General features: G+C 37.3%; 1 protein-coding gene across 2 annotated transcripts in view; it reads left to right on the top strand.

Moving 5' to 3' along the window:
- Positions 1-5,073: 5,073 nt before the first annotated feature.
- The window catches only part of LOC129565105 (myosin-G heavy chain), a 37,739-nt gene continuing 20,077 nt past the window's right edge, over positions 5,074-22,735 (top strand). Inside the window, exon 1 of one of the 2 annotated variants that reach the window (XM_055439573.1) lies at positions 5,074-7,848. Coding sequence is in view for 1 of the 2 variants with exons in the window: in XM_055439572.1 (XP_055295547.1) it covers positions 12,013-12,139 (127 nt within the window). In the remaining variant the exon portion in view is untranslated. Of the gene's footprint in view, positions 7,849-11,896; positions 12,140-22,735 lie in introns of those variants that run through there. The other variant, XM_055439572.1, reaches the window with a different exon arrangement.

The following is a 22,735-nucleotide window of genomic DNA, read 5'->3' as shown; positions in this document are numbered from 1 at the left end:
TACATCGAAGAATATAAATTCAATGGTGAGCTGTAGCTCTCTTTTACATTTACACTAAATTAGACCGATATATCGACGAAAGGTCCGTTCGGCGCAGTGAGAAATGAGAGCATAAAACAATATATATATTTTTGCGCTGCACAAATGAAATTATATCGTCTTGTATTTTTTGTTTTGGTTTTTTGGTTTAAATTTTTTGTTTTTTTTTTCTTTTGTTGGCGATGAAAAGTGCAGAATTCGAAAAGAGCGCGCTCGCTGTACAAATGAATGTGTGTTTGTGTGTGTGTGTGTGTGTTGTAAATAATAGACGGGAAAAAATTCTAAATTACATTGGCCACAATGATGCCGCAATGACCATGGTGTATGATCGTGTTACGCTTGCATGTAAGTTCAACCATTAGTGGATAAAACGGTGTTGTGACCTTAAGCCATAAATTCCGATGATTGTGTCCACTCCGTTGTTGTAGTTGCTGGTCCCCTCTTTCTACTGTGATTTTTCTCTGAATGTTTTGGCTTCTCGACGATTTGTGCGACGCAAAGAATTTGAATGAGAGCAAAATAACCTTACGTAAATTATATCGTAACCGAGAGTTAATCTGCTCGGTTTGTTGTCAGATGATGATTAAAGTCAATTGCCTAAAAAAAAACACATACACATACACATACGGCCGATTTAACCTTGTTGAACGGAATGGTTCAAGTTCGGGAGGCATTTTCCAATCCCTTTATCTCGTGGCAGTGTGTATGATGTTGGGATCATGCCGTTAGCTCGGTAGGATTAAAATTCTCGTTTCATGACATGCGTTTCCATTGTAAAAAGGTAAAATAATAATCATAAAATCTTAAGATTTTCGAGCTAAGCGAAAAGCTATTTTCTTATGGCAATCGCTTTACATTGTAACCGCGTTTCAAAGAGGCTTAAGTGTCGCACGGCCATTTCAATCTACCGAAGCTGATGCTACTATTTCTTTTCCCTGTTGTTTTTTTTCTCTCTCCTCTCAATCTCAATAAATTGATTCGCAATGCAAGAACCACCTATTTCGAATTACAATCGAACCGAGCTCGATAATACTTTGTTACAGTTGGCTTGTCATTTGTCGTCCATTCGATCCCGTTCTTTGCATACACATTCTTTTTCTCATCTCTTTTTTTTTTTACTTTTGATCTCATTTTTCAAATTGGCAGCAGCAATACACACATACACACTCCTTTAGTTATATCCATCAATCAGCAACAGTACATATTTTGTTGCCACTATATTTCATACTGTTTCCTCTCTTCGGTTGTCCTACACTCCAGGGTGACATGGAGTTGTAAAAAATATAAATCAAGTTCCAATTTAAAGACCATTAATAATGTTTTGCTTCTTGAGCTCAACCGAGCTATTCGCATCTTTAACGTTGTCGTTTGCACTTTTCAAGTTTGTACGCGTTTAAGTTCAACTGGAAGCAGATGCCAACGAGAGAGACATACACACATTCATTGGCGATTGTTGGAATGTCGTGATGCCCATTTCATACGCATTTTCTCATGTTTTTGATGAATCAAGAGCAGAGAAACATGTTTTAGATATAGAATGAAAAATAAGAAATGAGAAGCGATAATCACTACAAAAAAAAAACAGCAACAACCTATGCAAACGGCACATACACACACATACTGTGACCGAAGACTAATTTTGCTAAAATGGAAGTCTCTGTCTATGCTCACTTGTTTGGATTCAATGTCGACACGAAAAAAAAATCGCTATTCATTCAGTTTTAACGTAGAAAAATGCATTGATTACTGATAAAATTGAATCGAGACTGCATGAACAGCACGAAGATGTACTGGCCTCGCATCGATAAAAACAAATATTTACAAGAAACACATCCAGAATATTTATATACGCAACAACGTAGTACATGAACTACCAATGAACACCACACGTACAATTCGCAATAATTTATACAATTATTCAATTTTATGTGATGTCAACATTTATTTGACTTGTTCATATCCATCGCAAATTCATTTCCCCGTTTCGTACATGTCGAATGATTCGTCTCTTTTGTACCAAAAAATCTCAGCTAAAGAATTCTCCTAAATGGATTTGCTTCATTTTTAATTATATGGTAAATGCCACTTGAGTCGGTGTTATTTCCTGTAAATCACATATCGTACCGAGTCAGACTCTCAGTCAATCATATACGAACACGCACACGGACGAAAAAAACTAAAATTGCTATGCCATGTGTGTGCCGCACGGCGCACGCTGTGTGATTCAATCGAACATGAATAGTCGCTTGATTTGGTTGTTCCGGTTGTTTAGTACGAAGCCGAGTTAATGAGTTGCAGCTCCAATCATCGAGAGCTAAATGTTAAGCTAGTAGTTGACCTAATCGTATAAAGGTCATTGATGCTAAATGCGATTTCGTAATTGTGTGCTTTTAGCTCACTCACTCTCATTCGTTCGCATTTATCTCATCGATGCGAATTGAGGCAGCTATTAAGTTACAGCAGAAAATTGCTGAATTTCAATTTTCGATTATTATTATTTCTCGGTGTGTTCTGTGTATACACATTTATTAATGCAATGTAGATTTCCATTGTATCTAAATATACAAAATAATGAAATCGATTTTTCTTCCATTTATTTGCTGTCACGTATTCATATCAGATGATCATCTGACGACGTTTTCATTTAGTTCGGTTTAATTACTGGAAAATAAGCACAATTTGAACACAATATTCGGTTTCGCAAAAAATCTGTTTTGAATAAACACACCGATGAACGAATCATTTTTCGTTTACAAATTTGAATAAATTTTTTCATCACGTGTCTACGATTTGTTAAGCTATTCTCCCGTTTTTACAAGCATTTGGCGTACAGCGAGAAAAAAAACGAAGATTTTAATTTAGCAGGAATTGAATGGGAAAACATGCTAGAGTTTGCGATATTCAGCCAATCGTATTATTATAAGCCTCTCTCTAATCCATAGTTAGAGTGTGCAATTGTGCATTCTCTCGCATTTACCAGTTTTGCACATTTAAGCGATTTTTTCTTTTCATTTTCTTCGACAAAAGGATTTTTTTCCACCTAGCTCATATCAACATTTTTTTTTTTTTTGCCTCAGTGCACCTTGATGGAATGTAGTGCACAGCATTAAACTGAACTGGAAAAAATGATAAATAATAAAAAAAACATCACCTGTCATATTTAAACTGAAATTGAATTGAATTGCACGGTGGAATTTGACCGAAGCGACGGAATAAAGGTTAAATGAACAGGAGATATTTCATTTGCTTACTTACTCACACACTCATTCAGCGCGTTTCCATTCAATTTCGACGACATATTTGTGACATCAAATATCGAAATGCGAGCAACACACCGCCTCGTATAATACCTCGTATCGTTAACCAAGACAATCAAAACCGTGTGTGATAAAATAAAAAGCAACAACAGCAACACCCAATATACCCAAGTCTAAAATTATGGAAGTACTCCAAATAAGCGTGTGCAGGCGATCGCGCGCAAGGTGAGAGACGAACAGTTCAGCAAAGAAAGACGACGAAGATAAGTTGTACAAAAGTGCCTGAACTGAGTGACTGATTTCAGTGTATAATTTACGTACATTAATGTGTGCGTTAGTTCACCCGGTGGAAAACATATATATATGAACGACAACAACAAAAATGACCGTGCTAATTAACGCTGTGTTCGAACTTTGAATATATGAGCAACGTAATTAGAAAAATATCTTTAGGGCGTGGGAATATCGACGATAAAAACATGTGGCGATGGGAGATTTATCCATAAGAGATTATTTTGCGTAACTTTCTGTTACTGAATTTGGTCCGTGAAATACGCATGTATGCCTTATTAGCATCTGACCCTCGCTTTGCTTAATCATTCGAATAGAATTGACAACAAAACGCGGTGAAAGTGTCAAACTTTTTGGAAATTTCCGATCAGAGCCAATCAAAGAAGAAATTTCCAATCAGAGCCCATTCAAAGCGAATGGAACACAAAATATTCCTTGCCCTGAATTGTCATTCGTCGTGTCGAAGTAACATCATCGATGTCAGTACAACCGGGGAAAAAAAAGAGACACAGCAACGACAATGCATGAACTCGAACTATGGCTCATCGAAACCGCAGTGAACGAGCTGCGAACCATACGCGAACAGAGAAATATGAATAAAATTTTGATCGTATGAATGAGCAATGAAGGAAACGAAAAAGAAACCAAAATGAAATGAACGAAAAAAAAAACCACACACAACACAGGGCACAGAACACAGAGAGAATAAGAAGGAGAAAAGAAATAAAAAACAACGAAGTGAGCATAGCAAAACAAACACGGTAGATCTCGTTAAGAGACGATCGGTCACATACACATGCAGACGAAATGACGGGAGCAAATCAACATCGGCTTTTGGGCGGTAGAGAATAAAATGCACATTGAAAAATGTACCTGTGTATCGCGCGCTTCGCGTCTCGAGTAATGTTGTTGACTTTTTTTTCTCTTCTCTTCTCTTCTCTTCTCTCTCTCTCTCTCTCTCTCTCTCTTTTCGCTGCTTCCACCGAAACGAAGAGTATCCACAACTACACATGTGTCGCCATCGTCTGAATGCGATGATCTGTGAGCGCGCCCGAGACTGTTGTTGTTCCGTATGTGCGCGCCCGTTCCTTTATTTCACTGAAAAGCCTCTCTCTCTCTCTCTCTTGCTCGTTCGCTCGTTCGCTCGTTCGCTACATACCCATGCTACACACGTACACGTTTTCTTCATTGGCCACTTCGTTCAATATTCTTATATGGTGCGCGCTTGTATTTCTACTGAATCGATCGTATTGTATACCGTTTTCTGAGTCCAAAACCACCATACATTCTTACTAGAACCATACAGTCGCGCAATCACTATCTCTCTATACCGTGTGGCACCGTGGGCTTGTGCATGTGTATGCATGTATTCGAGGCATTTGAATAAACTAAAAAAGCATACAGTCGCACACGAAATAAAAATCATTTGTGGATCTCTCGCGCGCGCATAGCAATGCGACTGATTCAAATAAAGTTTAATCAGTCGGTTAAGTGACGTTACTGCAAGAGGTTCTCTCTGGTGGATGATTCTTTTTTTTGTTGTTAAAGTTTCGTTTCTGTTTCGTTATTTTTCCGTTGTTGTTATTATTATTGTGTGTGTGCTTTTTTTGAACTTCTTCGAAACACAACAGAAAAAGTAAAGATTTTTTCCTTTCGAGTTCGTTCCGCTTGATTTTGTTTATTTCTAGTGCATGATTGATTAATTTTTTTTTCTTCTTTCTGCATCGAACAATAATTCATATGTACATTTGAAACGAAAACGTCATTTTGCTACTTGGCGCAATTTGTTCTTCCATTTCGCCTTGTTTCAATTAGTTTTGACACTGAACGATCAATTCGAACGTGATTTTATTTTGTTCTTGTCTGCGTTCATTCTTTTCTTTTATCGTTCTTCTGGTGTATTACTACTGTTTGTAACATATGTGAAAACAACTATATCGATTCGCTGCTACGCGCCTTCATTGCTCGATTTGATTGATATTAATTTTTCGTCGAGTTTGTATTGAATCGCTGTGTGTTTAATTAATTTGAGTGCGCATCTTGAGGTTGTTTACTTTGACACGCGAAATATATATATCTATATACGTTTTTTTTTTTCGTTTGTTCGTTCGTTTGAGTTAAGTGGCTGACAACAATAGCAGTAACAATGGCGACGGGCTACACGCAGTGACAGAGATAAGAGAAAAAAAAAAAGAAATCAGTGTCGATTTTTATCGTACATCAGTTGTCAAATGTTTAGAAATTAGCGATAAATTGGTGACTGAAATTCGCTTTAGTGATTCGACCAATTTAGGGCAGAGCAAACACACTTTGTTGCTTTTTATGTTAAGTTTCGCAAGATTAATCGGTTAATCGGCTATTGATCAATTGTTTCGGCGAGTTCAAATTCTCAGTGGAAAAAAAAATCCAGCAAACGACGAAAAGAAGAAGATAATTTTATTTTTCGACCGACAAACATGATTTGAAACTTAAAAAATGGTCATTGATTTTGTGCATGTGGTGATTTGTATACTACTTGAGTATATTGATTTTGAAGTGAAAAACGTCATACAAAACTCATATCTAGAAAACCACATCCGGTCATTTGAGCCGAACTAGTCACATAGAAAGACGGAGAGAGCGCAAGAGAACGAGCGAGCGAGAGCAGAGTGTATTTCAATCAAAATAGCGCAGTTGAACTGTGTTTACGCAACTTTATGCAAATAAAAAGACGATGTTCGGAGATCAAAAGCCACAGCGCACAAAAGGCGGAGTGTGTTCTTGATAAAAAAAGAAACAACAACAACAACAACAACAGCAGCAGCAACACAGAAACGATTTACGAATAAACACAAATTCAGAATAAGAACAAAAGTCACGACGACGACAAAAAAGATCATTTAAAATTTGACCTTAAGTCAAAAGTGACGAGCAATGACTTTTGAATTCAGCGAGATTGTGTGTTGTGTGTGTATGTGTTTGTAAGTGTGAAACAACGGAGATCATTCGCTCGTGAAGGAAACTGAACTCTGGTGCAGAGACGGGGAGGCTATGAGAACACAGTGCGATAAATACTAATTTTGCGATCATAATTGATATTCACAATAAAGCCAAAGTGCCAAAGCACTGCGAATAATTCACATTATTATTATTTTTTTTTTTTGATGAGACTTGCATAAATCATTTTGCATTCAAAGTTTATTATTTTCTGTTCGTTCGGTTCATCATTGTTGTTGTCGTCGGAGTTGGAGAAGAAGCGAAAGAAAAAGAAAGAAACAAGACCGTATAGAAACGTTTGATGTGCGTACGGTGCTGATTTATCGTAAATGTTTTGCTTGATTGTGTGAGATATGAACATTAGCAAAAACTTCTCGGTGCAGTGTACACTATATCCACGTGTCGTTGTTACATACTGAGCGAACATGAAAGGAAAGACATTTTGTTAAAAATAAATTGCTAAAGTGTGTGAGTTCAGTTCGTTGCTGGTATTTACTTTTTTTTTGTTGTTGCTCTCTCGTCTTCTGTCGTTACTTGAACCATTTTATTCGTTCAAAAGTCAGCGCAAAAGAACGTTGAGCGCATGATACGAACTTGCAAACGCGCTTTGATTGTGCTGACTCGGTGTATGTGGTTGAGTGTGTGATGTGTATATATATTTGTCGCGCCGTATTATACTTGATCGGGTGAAGTGAATTGACCCCGTTAACCCTTCGATGACCTTACCTATTTTCATACTGAAATCAACAGTGTGAAGAATCAACAAGAGCGACAAAATCGAAGCGAAATAGAACTGACAGAGTGGGAGAGAGAGAGAGAGAGAGAGAGAGAGAGAGAGAGAGAGAGAGAGAGAAAGAATTGTGAACAGAGAATGAGACAGACAGAATAAAAAAGAGTATAAACTATCGGACTCGTTTGAACTATGTGAACTCTAACATTAAATTCAAGCATTTAGAGAATATATACAGGCAGCCTAATGAAATAAATAGCGAAAACCCACAATAACATCGAAGCACAGCGACGACAACAGCAACAGTAACAGCAGAAGCAGCACCAAAACAATATTCGAATACTTAAAATAGAACGGTGTCGTTTGAAACGTCGATAGTTTGTATGAACTGTTGATATTTGTTCCACATTTACTGAAGCTTAGAGTCAAGCCAACGAGTCACACAGAGCCAAGTCAGTCAGCCAGTCAGCCAGTCAGTTAGTCCATCATAGGCAGCGAAAATTACACATAAACGACCGATTTCGGTTTTGTGTAACTATGTGAAGAATGCACAAGGTATACACAACAACGACAATAAATAAATAAATGAATAAATATATATATAATATAGCTCTAGATTTCATTTGCTTCATATTTCAACAAGTTAGACATTCTACGCTCATTTTCACACATGGATACACAATTTTCTCTCGCACGCTGTGAAATGGGTGAAAGAGCGAGCGAGAGAAGTAGAAAAAGAGAAGAAAAAAAGTGAACACACTGAGACAGCATACACTAACGCTTAATCTCGTGCACGTAGGTAAATGAAGGCCCCCCAATAAAAAGCGACAAAAAAAAAAATATATATATATATATGAAGTGACAATAAACGAAACGAGACAGAAACACTTTACTTCGATTTCATAGTTCAAGAGGTTCAGTGATTCAACGACTTACTTTTTTCTTTCTTTTCATTTCATATTGAAATATTTTTTTTAGCTTCTTCTTTCTCCTTTTGTTCACTCTTATCGAGATCGACAAACAAAATGTGCTGTATACCCAAACAAATGCATCAACACATATTCCGTGGTAATATTCCGAGTCACGGTTTCAATCACCGCAATTGTTGTATGTGTCACTCAGTGATTATTGCGTTCACATGCCAACTGCATTTCTCTATGAACTGACAAGTACATGGACACAACGAAACCGCACAGTCACACACCTCAAATGCACAATGTCGAAAATTTTACGAAGAAAATTGAAATTGACCCATTCGATGACTTTATTTTTGGTGTGTACATAAATTCAGTGAATTAAAATGATTATTATGAAGATAGCTTTATCTCAATGCCGGACATTCGTTCAGAAAAATGCCCCCATGCGCACACCAATGGCTTTTTTTCTGTTTTTTGTTTCGAATTGATCAACACCATAAACTTCGACACCGACACCGACACCGACACATCGATATCAATCCATGATGATGTGTGTGCGATCGTAAACAGATCACTTTTCACACTGTAATCCATGCGGTGCTCGATATTATTATTATTTTTTTGTTGTTGATAAATTGTCATTCGTTTTCATTCGAATAACACACACGAACATATACGAAAATATATTTGCCGACCATTTATCATACGGTCTGATCCTGTTTCTGTTAAATCAGTCCAGTTGACGATTTTTTTCTTCTTCTCGCATTTCTCTAACTCTTTCTCTCTCCTTCTCTCGCAGTTCCTCTCTCATTCACTCGCTCGCTCGCTTTTTCCATGTTTGTCATTTTCTTTCCACACTTATTTCGTTCCATTTGCATAATTCAACAATTGTATTGCCTGTAATTATACTGGCTTATCGTGTGCGATTCAGTGCTTGTTTATCCGAAAAAACCGACCATGTATAAACTGGTGTTCACATTCTTTACCCGATAACCGAACAGTTATAAAGTGCTTATTCATGTGTCTGTGTGTATTTGGCTCTTTTGATAAAATCTGTATCGAATTCGTTTCAGATCGAATCTATTGACGAATTCCAGATTTATACTTTGTTGCTTTTTTTCTCTTGGAATTAGAAAAACATATATTATAATCATTTGGGGTTGAGTTATTAGCGATATTCGAGTTATGAATTTTCTCTCTCGATTTTTTGTAAATATGATCAAATATCCAATATTAATCGGTTGGATGCGAGTGTAAAGTTGCAATCGAATCGATTTACAGCTCTGCATAAGTGCATTGAGTGTAATCGTTGCTTAGAAGAACAAAAAAAAAGAAGATGAAGACTAGAAAAAAATATGGCACACCAATTGAAAACTGTGCAATTTCACAGGAAAATTGAAGTGACCACTATAAAATGCAATGTAATTTAACACAAGATCTATTTATAATTTGCCATTTAGTGCTTCTGCTGTATTTTTTCTTCTTCTCTGACCGTTTTGTTTGTTGTTGTTTTTCCTCTCTCGTGTGATGTGAATAAATTACGCGACACATTTTCTCAAGGGAGCCAAAAGTTCGCAAAATAATCGTAATATTCTGCCAAAAAATTCGTATATCTTAAATCTAATATGCATGCATGCCACTCAAAATCATTGAACATGTTGCCTTGCAGTTGCTCTCCGCTGCCTCTATCTCGCTCTCCCTCTGAGCCGCCTGTGTCAAACACACAGTACACTGTTTCACATGGACTTTGTCGAGTTCAATTCAATTTGCTCTATTTGAATAAACATTTAACACTCAATTTTCAAACATATAATCTCCGATACCTTATGAATCGGTTTCTCCATTGAAAGGTTCGAATATTGAAAGCAAGAAAAATGTGTGTTGCGAGTGGTTATTTGTCGCGGCAAATAAACCGCATAGTTCAACATTTAGAGTGAAGTGTGTATGAGTGTGTGCGCAAAATTCATACGAAGCGATTTGATTCGTCAACAAAAAATTTTAAGTAGCGCATAAAAATGAGATCGATTTGCACATTTGCCATCAAAATGTCAAGAAGCCAAATGATGATCTGCTTAGCTCAATAACTAACCGACTATAAATAAAATGGTGACGAGAAAATGACGTTGAAAAGGAGCACGCAAAATTGTTTCTTCTTTTTTCTGCTTCGGTTTGTTTTCAGTTCGGTATTTAGTTAGAGTCAAAAACTGAGAGCGGCGATGCCATGGCATCAAACAAATTCGTTAATATAAAAAAAGAATAAAGGAGATAAATCCACTTTATCCTCGTGTGTGCACTCGTGAAAGGGGCACTACCGCGCGGCATCGCTGCTTCGAAAATGTTTATATTAGTTCAATTTATGCGTGTGTGTACACGAACAAAGTGTGAACAAAATTAAACTCGATGGCATGAGTGTGCGTGGCCTAGAAAAAAACTCAAATATCTGGGAATATGAGTTTGATTCAATTATTTTTCAAATGATAGCATTAGATTTTTTTTTTCACTGTTCGTTTCGCCCGATTTCTTTCAACTATTTTGTCTTTCGTTCGTCGATTGTGTGCTCTAGAGAGACATGAATGTGTTTTGCGTAATCAATCGGCATTGCGCATTTATATGGTGTTTTGAACGCCACTTGAACTTTAACCGCAATTGATCTCTAACTACGCCCGAAATCTAATCGCCTTCCTACTGTGCATTTACAGCCATCGTCATCGTCGTCATCGTCGTCGTCGGTTTCTCGTTTGCTCTCTGCTTTTGCTCGCTGTCTCTTTCTCAGAAATGGAATCACAGAAGAGTATTCTATTTACGACACATTGCTTGCGCTAAAATCATAAAATCACACGTGTATTAAAAAGGGATTGTGAGTGAGGTAGAGAGATGAATGTACACACACACACACACACACACTCGGTTCTTTGAAAATCGAATAAAATGTGTTGCGGTGAGAGTGCGAAAGAGCGCGGGCAATTGAAACGAACAAATGAACAAGCAAGACAGCCCAACAACATACATACATTCGAACAACAAAACAAATGCAATAAAAACACATTTCAACATTTTTTGCATGCAAATGAGACCTCAGCAAATCGCTAAAATAATACTTCATAAATTGCACAAACAACCTACGATCTGTCACACTTCAGATCCAACATTGGCTCTTGTACATTTCGCTCGTTTCGTTCGGTTGGCGTCGAGTGAACGAGAGAGAGACACAGAGTGTGTAGACGGCATTCTGCCCGTTTGTCGCAACATGTAATACTTGTACAGAGCAAACGAAAAACAACAACGCTATGGTGCTTTATAAATCTCCAATGAATTTGATCTATTTTCATTTCAATGTATAATTTATTTGAATTTCCATGCAATTTTATTATTAGAGTTTGTGTACAACATTCAAATTCGAAATAGGAGCGCAAACACACGAATGAATAAAATCTATGTTTTCCTTTCCAGCGCTGGCAATTTATTTGTGTGTAGGATTCAACTGGTCAAGGGGTACTCGTTCTGAAAACACGTCGTCGTCGCCGTCGAAAAGTGTTTACGTGGTGAAATCAATTGGTGAAACATTGCTAAGCCAAATCGACGGGAAATACTATAATTTTATTTGTGACAACAATGAAAAAAACAGAGCAAAAACTACAACCGATTTAAGAACTTCAAAAAGTAAAGCTAGACAATAAATCGAGAGATAAAAAAAACTTACGTACATTTACGAAATTGAAAAGAAAAAAAAGTAAAGAAAATAGATATAAATGAATGCTGTTAAGTGCGTGTTTGTGAGAAGAGTCGAAATACCTTCACTTCAATGAAATTTAACAACAGCAACAATTCGAGCAATAACGGTAACAAAAACTCAAGCGGCAGCTCCGATTGCGGCATGAATGAAATTGACACTGAAACACACGTTGTATGGCCATCTTGGTGTTATGCAGGTAAATGAATTCAATGCATATACATATACATATTTTAGTCAGTGTATCTCCCTTGTACTGCGACTGTGTAACGACAGTCTTTCATTGATCGTATGACAACAACAATGAAAAAATGATACACATGCGGCCAAACAGAAATAAAACCGTGCAATTTTTTCTCTCTAGTTAAAGCTAACAAAAGCGAAGAAGAAAAAAACACCGATTAATATAATATAATTAGTCATTGTATGGTCATTGCCCACGAAATGTGAAAACAATATATGCAAAATATTTCTTTGCTAAAAACATGCACATGCAAGTCGAACTTGCCAATGGCATTTCGGTTTTCAGTTCACAACCACTCGACCGTTTGCGATTGTTATAGGTTTGCTATTTCATTGCGCTGATATGACACTAACTGGGCTCCTCGATGACTGAAAATAGCCGACGCAAAAATTTATTCCAATTTTACCTATTAGTTGCGCTGCCGTGCGCCAGTTCAACATCCAAAGACGCATACTTTTTCAAAGTGGAAAAAATTGAATTCTACGGAATTGGATTTTGCATTTTCTACAGTGAAATTCTTGGTGCGCGCGGGCCAGGCCGCCGCCGCTCGTCAAACCAGGCCCATTTATTTGTATCATCGCACACATTATACCATGGAAAATACGATCAAAATAAAAAAAAAACAAATCGAACGCGAGGAATGATATCAACAAAAGCAAAGTCGAGCGCGCACAGCGCACATACAAACATATCAACATGAGAAAGGTAAACATTACGCGGCAAAAGCCGTATTATGCGCATTAACCTACTTATTTGACTTCAATCGACCCAAAAAGTTCACTCGCATTAACGCTAAAACTTTAATTTATGATGAAAATGTTACTTATACACTACGCGTTAGTGTGCGCGCGCGCGCGCCCCTTGCCCGCTTACGGTTTTTAATCGAACTGGATCCAATTCCGATTGAAGAAAATAGTATAAATATACGATTGGAAATCAGGCGGAAAAAAAATTGTGCTGCTTCAAGCACAAAACAAGCAGCAAATACACACAGTGCTTAGAATTGCCGATTGATTAGCAAGTTAAAATGAAACCTTTGACTAAAAAAATTCAACGCGAACTGCAAAAAAGTTACAAGTAGCAAATTAAAATACGCTTTAATTCACTGGCCTTTGGGATTTTTTTTTTTTTTTTTTCATTGGAATAATACCACAAATCGGCGATTCAGTTAAAGAAATGAAAAAGAATTTCGTACGAATTACTGTGCGCGCAGGTGATAGCAAAGTATGTTTTTTTGTTCGTTTGTTCATTCAAAGAAATAACGATCACTTCGATGTTCTCAGGAAAATTGATCTATATTTATATGCAATAACGGCAATTTCGCGTGTAAAGACGGTTCAATAGCTGCAATAAAACCTTTCCGTGCACCGCTGATAACGTGAAACGTCATTAAAAACTGTACCGAAAAAAAAACGATTTGTAACAGCATCATTTTCAAACCGTTTCAAGTGAAGCTTTATTCAAAGCAGAAGGAAAAAAGTGAAACAACATATCCGAATCTTCTTTGTGCAGCCGACTAAAACCAATTTCTGACTTGAAAACAGCCTTGACTCTCGGCATGAGTCCGAAACCTATATGATCACATGAGGCGCCAATGAACTATTCGAAATATTTAGCAAGCTTGCTAACGCCGACCAGGCTATTTGCATCAAAGGGCACCCGAATTCCTATGATTTATTGCCTCATATCATAACGTTCGTTTTCTACTAGATTAAATCGAAACACACGAACGCTCAAATTGGGATCCACACAACAGAAGCACTAAATCATTTGAATAATTGAATGAGACCAAGAATGATGTGATAAATGCTTTAAAATGTTATATATTCGAAATAATTAAAGAAGAAAAAAAGAAACCTAAAATTTAGATATTTCTACAGAGAAACCAGCTTACGAAAACACAAGGTAAAGCCACCATAAAAAGAAGAAAAAAAAGAGATAGAGAGAGCGAATTGAGTCAATTGTAAGCGCCGTTGTGGTGCCAGGAACTTGTTTGACTACGCGAGCGAACGCGCGCGCGGTCGCATAATGTCTAATGTGTGTGTTGTTTGCATCTTATTTGAGTTTTCTTTTCTCGTTAAAATCAAATCGAATTTCTTGAACTAATCGAAATATCACTTTTTGACTAAATCTCTCGGCGAGAGAGAGAGAGAGCGATCGGGTGCAACAGAGAAATTTATAAGCGGCTCTTAACGAAATTGATCCAGTTAGTTATTTGACAGAAATTCCATTTTACGGAATTTTAACAATACAATGCACATTTTGATGCTAAATTATCGATCGCAATAACATTATTATCTCCAGTTGTTCACAACAGAATTGGTTGGTTGTCTTATTTTTAGAAATAGCTGGGTATATCACTTCCTTGCGCGCACTGAGGGAAAAAAATCCAGTTTCGATTAAAATAAAACCGTTTGACTATAAAGCCATATAGGCCTTAATACTCATACGGCTCAACGCTTTAAAATGTGTATTAAAATCGTATTATTCAAAATAACCCGATAAGTAAAAAGCATAAATTGATCAATTTATTGGGTGAAGGAATGTGTTCGATTGCGTTATGGTTGGCTTGAGTGCTGCGCAAAAAAAGAACATAAACCGACAGGCATACGAGTGTCTTAACACCTAGTCAACCGACACACACACATATGCGACCGCGGCATTGCGATCGAGCAAAAATGTTCCGCATTTATCGTATCACAAAAAATGTCTTACTTCAAAGCATAATACGTTCCTCTACCTCTCTCTCTTGTTCAATTTCATTTACATATTTATGTCTATTGTAACAGTAATTGGAATGGCATCAACTTGTTGTGGTTGTCATTTTGTCATTCTATATTTTCAATTGGCATCGGTCGGTGTTGCGGCAAATGGACTTTTCAGCAAATTGACTTTTTATCACATTTCACACGTATCGATATATTTTTGAACTTCCTCTACGGTACCGTCGTAATGCATTTACTTCAATCGATATATATATATTTCAATAAATGTTCGAATGTGAATCGCGATGACAGTATGGAACATCGTCGTGAACATCGGACATCGTTTCAAAAATTGAAAGAAAAAGAGAAGAATCAAAATAAACCGACGCATATAGACACACTGTATCACATTGGTCGGTATAGATATTTATTTTGGGGCATTTCATTCAAAATCAACGAGAATTTGACTTATCAGAATGTAATAACACTTAAATTTACATACAAATTAACCCGACCTGCTGGTTTTTCTCTTCTCTCTTACTCTTGCCTTCACCTTTTCTTCCGTAATTTGCATTCTCTTTCTCCCTCTCGCTACTCTCGATCAATATTGCATGGTGTCTTCGATGCGCATCTCATAGTTCCATGTCGACATCAACATCAAGGCAAGCAGTTCACTTTGCAGCTCCATTCTAGATTATCTTTTTATAGCATGATCATTGACAGTTCATTTTGGGTCCGCATCGTTAAATATTCCGAATTGAATGCAAACGAATCGAAATCACGACAAAAAAAAACTCAACCAAAATGAATCAAAAGACTGAGCGAATCAGCGACCGAGAGAGAAGAGAATCGAACATTTTATAGGTTCATTTGCGTTATGTTCGGCGAGTGGACGAAGAATCATAAAAAAAAATCAAAACCGAACCGATCGAAGAACGTTTGTGAGAAGAAATTCACTTGCGTCAAATGAAGACATTCATGGATGGTTAAGTTATCCGATAAAAGGAATTTGATGTCGATTTGGTCGATATAATTTCAAATACTCGTTTAAATATTATGCATTTTTCACATAAATTTTCTTTATCAACAACTATAAAATTGTATTGAATTTTATTTCTTAATTTTTACGAGTTTTCATGGCAAAGCGATCACTTTGCGATGGGAACAGAAATTCGATGACGATGACGACGACGGATCCAAAGAGGAAGTGAGTTGATTGTGAATTGCATCAATCTCACAAGACACAACGTATTTTATTTTGATATGGATCAAATATACTCTGAGAAAAGAGATTTATGGTTATGTTATACTTTTTGTTTTGACACTTATTTCACAACAAGAACTTGAAAACTTTGTGGTGATTTTCGGTACTAAATATATTTTTGCCGCTAGAGCACCACAAAGTTTTTTTGACTTTGTGGTGAAAAAAAAGTTAGAAATATTTTTGGTACCAGAAATCACCACAAAGTTTTCAAGTTTTTGTTGTGAAATAAGTGTCAAAACAAAAAGTATAATATAACCATAAATCTCTTTTCTCAGAGTATCAATAGACTGTATCAGTTTGATGAATCGTGCACAACCATTGATGCTGTTGCATTAATTTTTTGCGATGTTTATCAAATTGATTCATACGATTTCATTTCTCAAAATCTGCGTTGAACTTCCTCTTCACATTCGGACGAGCTCTGTCACTCGCTTTTTTTTGGCCTACATTGGCACATCAATATGCATACATAAATCGTGCGCTATTTGTGGCTTTGACATTTACACGATTTTTCCATTCGTTAAATGAGTTTCGATCGCATACAGAGCAGAAGGCACAATAGGAAATTAAAGCCTCACACACTATCACCGCTAATGAACCACAACCGAATTTTCGTTTTCCACATTCGAAACTCTCTCTCTCTCTCTCTCTCTCTCAACTTCTGCTCTTTCCATTTTTTTTTCTATTCGATCTTCTGCTCTATCTATCGGCCCATTCTGCTCAATGATTAGTGTGTCTAATTTAATCTAACGCTTTAAATGTCAATTGGCTCATTACGGTGAGCTAATGGTACCGATCGGAGTGCAAATACAAATTGGTCATAAATATTTTATAAAAATCGGTCTAAATACCGACGAAGAGAATGACTTGATGCAGTTTAGATTCTCCGCATGACAATAAACGCTTCGCAGTCTTTTCTGTCATGAACTCACAAATGATACGGGCTTAGAGTTGAAGACGTTGATCGGTAAAGATAGCAGCCGAATGAAATTCCATAAAGTGCGAAATTCAATGCACAGCCATTCAAAGACGGCAAGAGAAAAAAAAAGATAAACAAACGAAAATAAAACGAGTAAATGTGGAAGCGAGAATGCGAAATAATATGCGATTTTATTGATATAAGCTAGTATTATCACTAATGTATTCGTTGGCAATTTTCATGTCTGCCATTAATTCTAAGTTGTGAATTCAAATTTGCTTGTTTTGTTGCTCAATTAGTGTTTTTGCTATCTCTCGTCAAATGGTTGTATTTTCTCTCTCTCTCTCTTTAAAAAGGTGCAGTTGGTAATTTGTGTTTTTTTTTCTTCTGAAAATGTGTTTATGTGTGTGTGCATAAGAGCATGAGAGAGAGGTTGAGAGAATATAAAAAGTTCTATAAAAATGAACAGCCATTAAAACTGCTGATTCCTGATCAGCATTTAAATTCCCCGCCGTTTTCGGAACGAAGCACACATAAACTATTTCTCTCATTTGTTGACTGGTAAAGCTGATGCCAGAATCCGCTTATGCAATTAATTAACGAGTGTTTGTGAAAGAAATCAATGATTGGATGGGCGAAGACATACACAAGAGAACGAAAGAAAAACAACAAAGTTTATCATCGACAAATCGGTAAACAATCTATAGGGTCGATCGAAAATTAGAAAATCATTCACATTGGCACCATCACAAATTTGACCAATCGATATAATCAGATGGGTATCGTCACTCGATACGTGTACACAGGCCATGGATATCGTTGAATTTATGTTTTTAATTATACATTTTACTACGTTCACCCTCAATAAGGTGTTATTATCGTTGATGAATGACTTTTTCGACGATATAGAATTTAATTTTATTGCTTGGCTCGGGCAAAAAAACGAAACTACCACATACACACGGAATTCAGTTCATTCTTATCAATTCGCAACAAGTTGATCTGGAAACAATGGCGATACACAAATATCGAGTCGGAGATTGCCAACTAGAAAAAGCATTTGACCAAAAATGGCATTCGTTAATAGCCGCTTTTTTCGAGAAAAAAAAACTAGATGGATGGTGAAAGAAAGAGAGCAAGAAATCGAACCAATTCATTTATATTAGCTTAATAGTACGCTTGCTTTTCTTTCTCTCTATGGATAACGTTTTGAATGTGCTCAATCGATCGAGCAAACGAATTAAAACTGGATCAAGCTATTGCAAACATGTGTTTTAAGATTGCTGAGCATCTCAGCATTTCGTAAGGCACGGATATATCCGAGCATATCGACGACGCATACAGTGGCGTGCGTTGCTACGCGCAGCCGCAACGACTCGACCGGAATGTGTATGTTGTTGCTGCGTGCAGCCACATCAACTGAACACACTTCGGTCGAGTCGTTGCGGCTGCACGTAGCAACACACGCCACTGTATTATACAGTATGCGTCGTCGATATGCTCGGATATATCCGTGCCTTACGAAATGCTGAGATGCTCAGCGATCTTAAAACACATGTTTGAGCTATTGTATAGCAAAATGCCCAAAACCGGCATTTACGCCGCGCACATTTCACCATGCCGAGGGATCACGCGTTCACAACCATTTTTCTTCTATCTAACCATTGATTTAGTTTCATTTTATCTTAATTCTGGTGATTAAAATTTTTTTTTTTGGCCCGTAATCAATTACAAAGGAGACAAAAGAAGAACACTTCATCGATCTTTTCGGTTTAATGTTTTGCCCGAATGTTTCTCACTCATTTGACTAATCCGTCGTCGATTTCGTCGTCCGGTGGACCAAGAGCAAAGTTTAAAACGCACGCTGCTCATCACATTTTATCACTCCAAAAATATTGAAGACATAACTGTATGCACAAAAAAGTTTTAGATGGCAAATAAAAGATACAAATTATAACGTTTATTTCTCCATTTATGCCTCGTGTATTCATCCGAATGGTGTGCGTGTGTGCGTGTGTGTTTTCTTTTATTTTGAACTTTTTATTTGTTTTATGCCCAAATCAAACACGACGTGCGTTCGTATTTTCCAAAAGTTGGTTTTGTTTTGTTTTCATCGTGTATTTATATTCTCACCCGTCTTTGCTTGTTTGTAATTTTGACAGTGTTTTTTTTTTCCTTTTGCCTTATTTCGAATACTTATTTCCAACACGACAAAAACCAGCAAGCTAAGGTTCAATCGCGCGATAAAGTTGACGATGACACGCAAACAGAAATGACAACAACAAAGAAAAGATAGGAGAAAAATGTAAGGTGTTGAAACTAAAAGAATTTTTATTGCATATCGGGCGATGAATTGAATATCACGATAACGGAATTATTTTCTTTCATGTGTTTGCCTTTATTTCCCTCATTCTGTCATCGCATTTCGTTACGCTGGATCGCGACTTAGGCTTGAGTACATTTTTCGGTGGAAATTTGATGTTATTTTGGATTGACACCAATACCAAAGTGAAAGAGAGAAAAACAAACACATTAAACGAATGTGTTCACCTGTGAGACAAAAGAAACAAAAGATGCGTTGTTAGGCGCATTCATATAATTGTTTATCGTGATGCGATCGAACTTGGTGGAAATGTGTTTGCATTGGGCTGTTTGTTGAAAACCAATTGAGTTTCCAAAAGAGAGTCGGAATGTCGTTGCGACGAGATGCGCAACGAATCCATAATTAATACATACCTGAGCTAATTAAATTTAACAAGTCTTATGTTCTATTTTGTTGGCTGTCAAGCGCTGTCATGCATGTTAAACATACGTCGGATGTGTAGCACTTTTCTTGAGCCCATCTTACATACTACACAAATTGGTGTCTGCGTGCACAAGCTTAAGCATAAGAATTTCGACTCCAGTTCTTATGGAATCATAGGTTATATTTGAAATGCGCATCACACAACTCAGACACTTGCCATGCGAAGCCAACTCTAGTGTGTGTGTGTGTGTGTGAAAGAGAGAGAGAGAGACCATTTAAAAACCGTGGTCAATGTGGATCGCAGAACTATATGAGCTATGAAGTAGTTCGGTGAATGATTTCGGTATGTGTGTGTGTATGTGCGTTGAGCTATTTAGCGAGAGCGCATCGGGAGCAAAATTTATTAGCATGCAAACTGATAACGGAAAAAGTGCTGCTTAAACGTAGTACATATTTTAATCGTTGAATCTTTGAATACAGCGCAGTGCGCGTTCGCGCATAGGCTCGACCGAACCAGCCGACCGACCGACCGCCAAACAAACGAATGAACGAACATGTGCACAATTATACACACGGCAAAAAATATACCGATCCAACGACCATGGAGACGGCGATGGACAGAGCAAGAGAAAAGAAGTTCACTAAACAGAGTAATGTTCGCTATTTGCACACCAAAACAACAAAACAGATATCTATGCAATTAACGAAGTAATATGTTAGTAGCCTCACTCACATTATATTCAGTGCTCACCGCTTGTTCGCGCTGATCGAAATAAGTGTACATATGCATATATGGCATCGTTGTGAAATGGTTCAATTCCATTCCATTCCATTCCCATTTGCTCAGTGCATTGCATATAGCGAAGCCGCATTTGAGTGCAGGTAGATTTAAGCAAGACCGATTTGAGAGTTGAAGATTTCACGATCGCATAAACACAAGCCGTATGTGTAGCATGGATGACCGGTTGCCGTTGTTGGTTCCGCATAGAACACAAAGCACAAGCCATTTCTTATCTTAAACCACTTTAAATGCAAATATAATAATTCAATAGAGAGATTTCTGGTGTGGCTGTGGTTGCTGTTGCTGTCGTTTTTTTGCTTGTCTTTTGCTGCTGCACAAGGAACACATGTTTTGAGCGTATCTCATTCATGGATCGCTTGATCTTATGCAACTTGCTCGCTTCTCGCTCCTTACATTTGATTTACACGATTCTTTACATATCTCCAATTTATTATCATTTTTGCTGGTGATTTTCCTCCACCATTCGCTTCCTAGTTCATGTGATTTTCGTCACTCCGTCGTTTGCCGCTAATTTTTCGAACATTATTTTTGAATTACAACCCGACGAATTGGTGTCATTGGAGTGTGTGTGCGCTTTTATTTCATTCTCTCGTGAATTGGTGACAAATTGATTGTCGTTTTCGAAACGAGAATGCCAAAATGAGTGAGTGGGGCTATTATCGAATTCTACGACAAAGTGTCTTTAGAAGAAAAATTGAATTAAAACAAAGCTGCTTAAAATGGAAGACAATGCGATCGATTCAAGTTTTGGCTTTAAATTAGATTTCTTTATCTATTTTAAGTCAAGCAGACTGCCGTGAAGTGCATATCAATAATAATGCGACGAAACAGGAACACATAAAAAGAACACTAAATGATTCACACATTTAAAGCTCACACACTCACACTCATACCCATGCGCACACTTTGCATGCACACTGCACGCCAATCGATGCGGTTAGTGCTGGCTGGAGAATCACACATCATTTTATGAACGCTGGAAGAGCACTCTCAAAATGTGTTTAGCATGCATAAAACAAACAACAATTTTCAAATATCACATTGAGGATCGAAACGTTTTGCTTTGAATAATAATAAATTTTTGTCGAGCGTACACCACACACCAGAGCGATTTTGTGCACAAAAAGTCGTAACTCCTGTCTCGATGTATATTGGCCAGGGCAAGAAAACGGAGGGAGAGAGACACACACACACAGAGAGTGAGAGAGCCAGAGCGCATTTATCGCATTCGAAATGCAATCGAACATCTAGAAAAATCAATTGTTCGCGTGCGGTGCTAATGACGATCATTGATCACAACTAGTAATTCACTGCACATACTTGTTTTCCATAATAGAATAAAAACCAGAAAGAGAGAGAATCGTTTGAGGCCGGAGGTAATGAAACTCCGGCGAACCGATCGATCGACCGAACGATCGACCGACCGGCCGAGACACACACATACAGAAAGAGCGCATTCGCGAGCTCACTCGCGTTCACCCATATAAACCGACTGCAGAACAGCTTTTCTAAACAAAAGAAAGCGCAATTTACGTCATATTGTATTGCCTTTTTACGGTTCATAGAATAAATAATAAAAGCGATTATCATTCTGGGCTGGTGTTTGATACCCGTGTCGCCTTTAAATGCACAAAGATCGCACTCTGTAAGTGTTTTGTTTTTGGTTGTTCAGTGATAAAAAACAAATAGTATGAGTCCGTCGAATACGTTATTCCATTTTCGAAGCGAAAAAAAACACCAAAAAATAAAACAACCGTGAACCGACCGAACGATCGAACGAAGCAGCGAAAATATATATACTTACTCCACCACCGTGTTTCTTTGGCGATGAGTGGAGTGTTGTTCTCTGTGTATGCATACGCCTATGTCTACGAAAAGGAAATACACGAAATAAGAAAATGAAAAAAAGAGAGAAAAATATATTGAGGTGAGGCACATAACTATTGTTGTTTATTATTGGAATATTGATTTAAGTTGAACACAATTCACTAAAGGAATTTTTGTGTACAACAAAACTGACTGTTCGCGCGAGCGCAAAACTCATTTTTCGTGCCCACCACTCAGTATAACACACACACACACACACACACACACACACACACACACACACACACA

Source organism: Sitodiplosis mosellana, unplaced genomic scaffold, assembly GCF_009176505.1.
Source record: "Sitodiplosis mosellana isolate CC-2019 unplaced genomic scaffold, AAFC_SMos_1.0 Smas_scaffold_2, whole genome shotgun sequence".
Taxonomy (NCBI): domain Eukaryota; kingdom Metazoa; phylum Arthropoda; class Insecta; order Diptera; family Cecidomyiidae; genus Sitodiplosis; species Sitodiplosis mosellana.
This window is presented reverse-complemented; position numbering and strand designations above follow the sequence as displayed.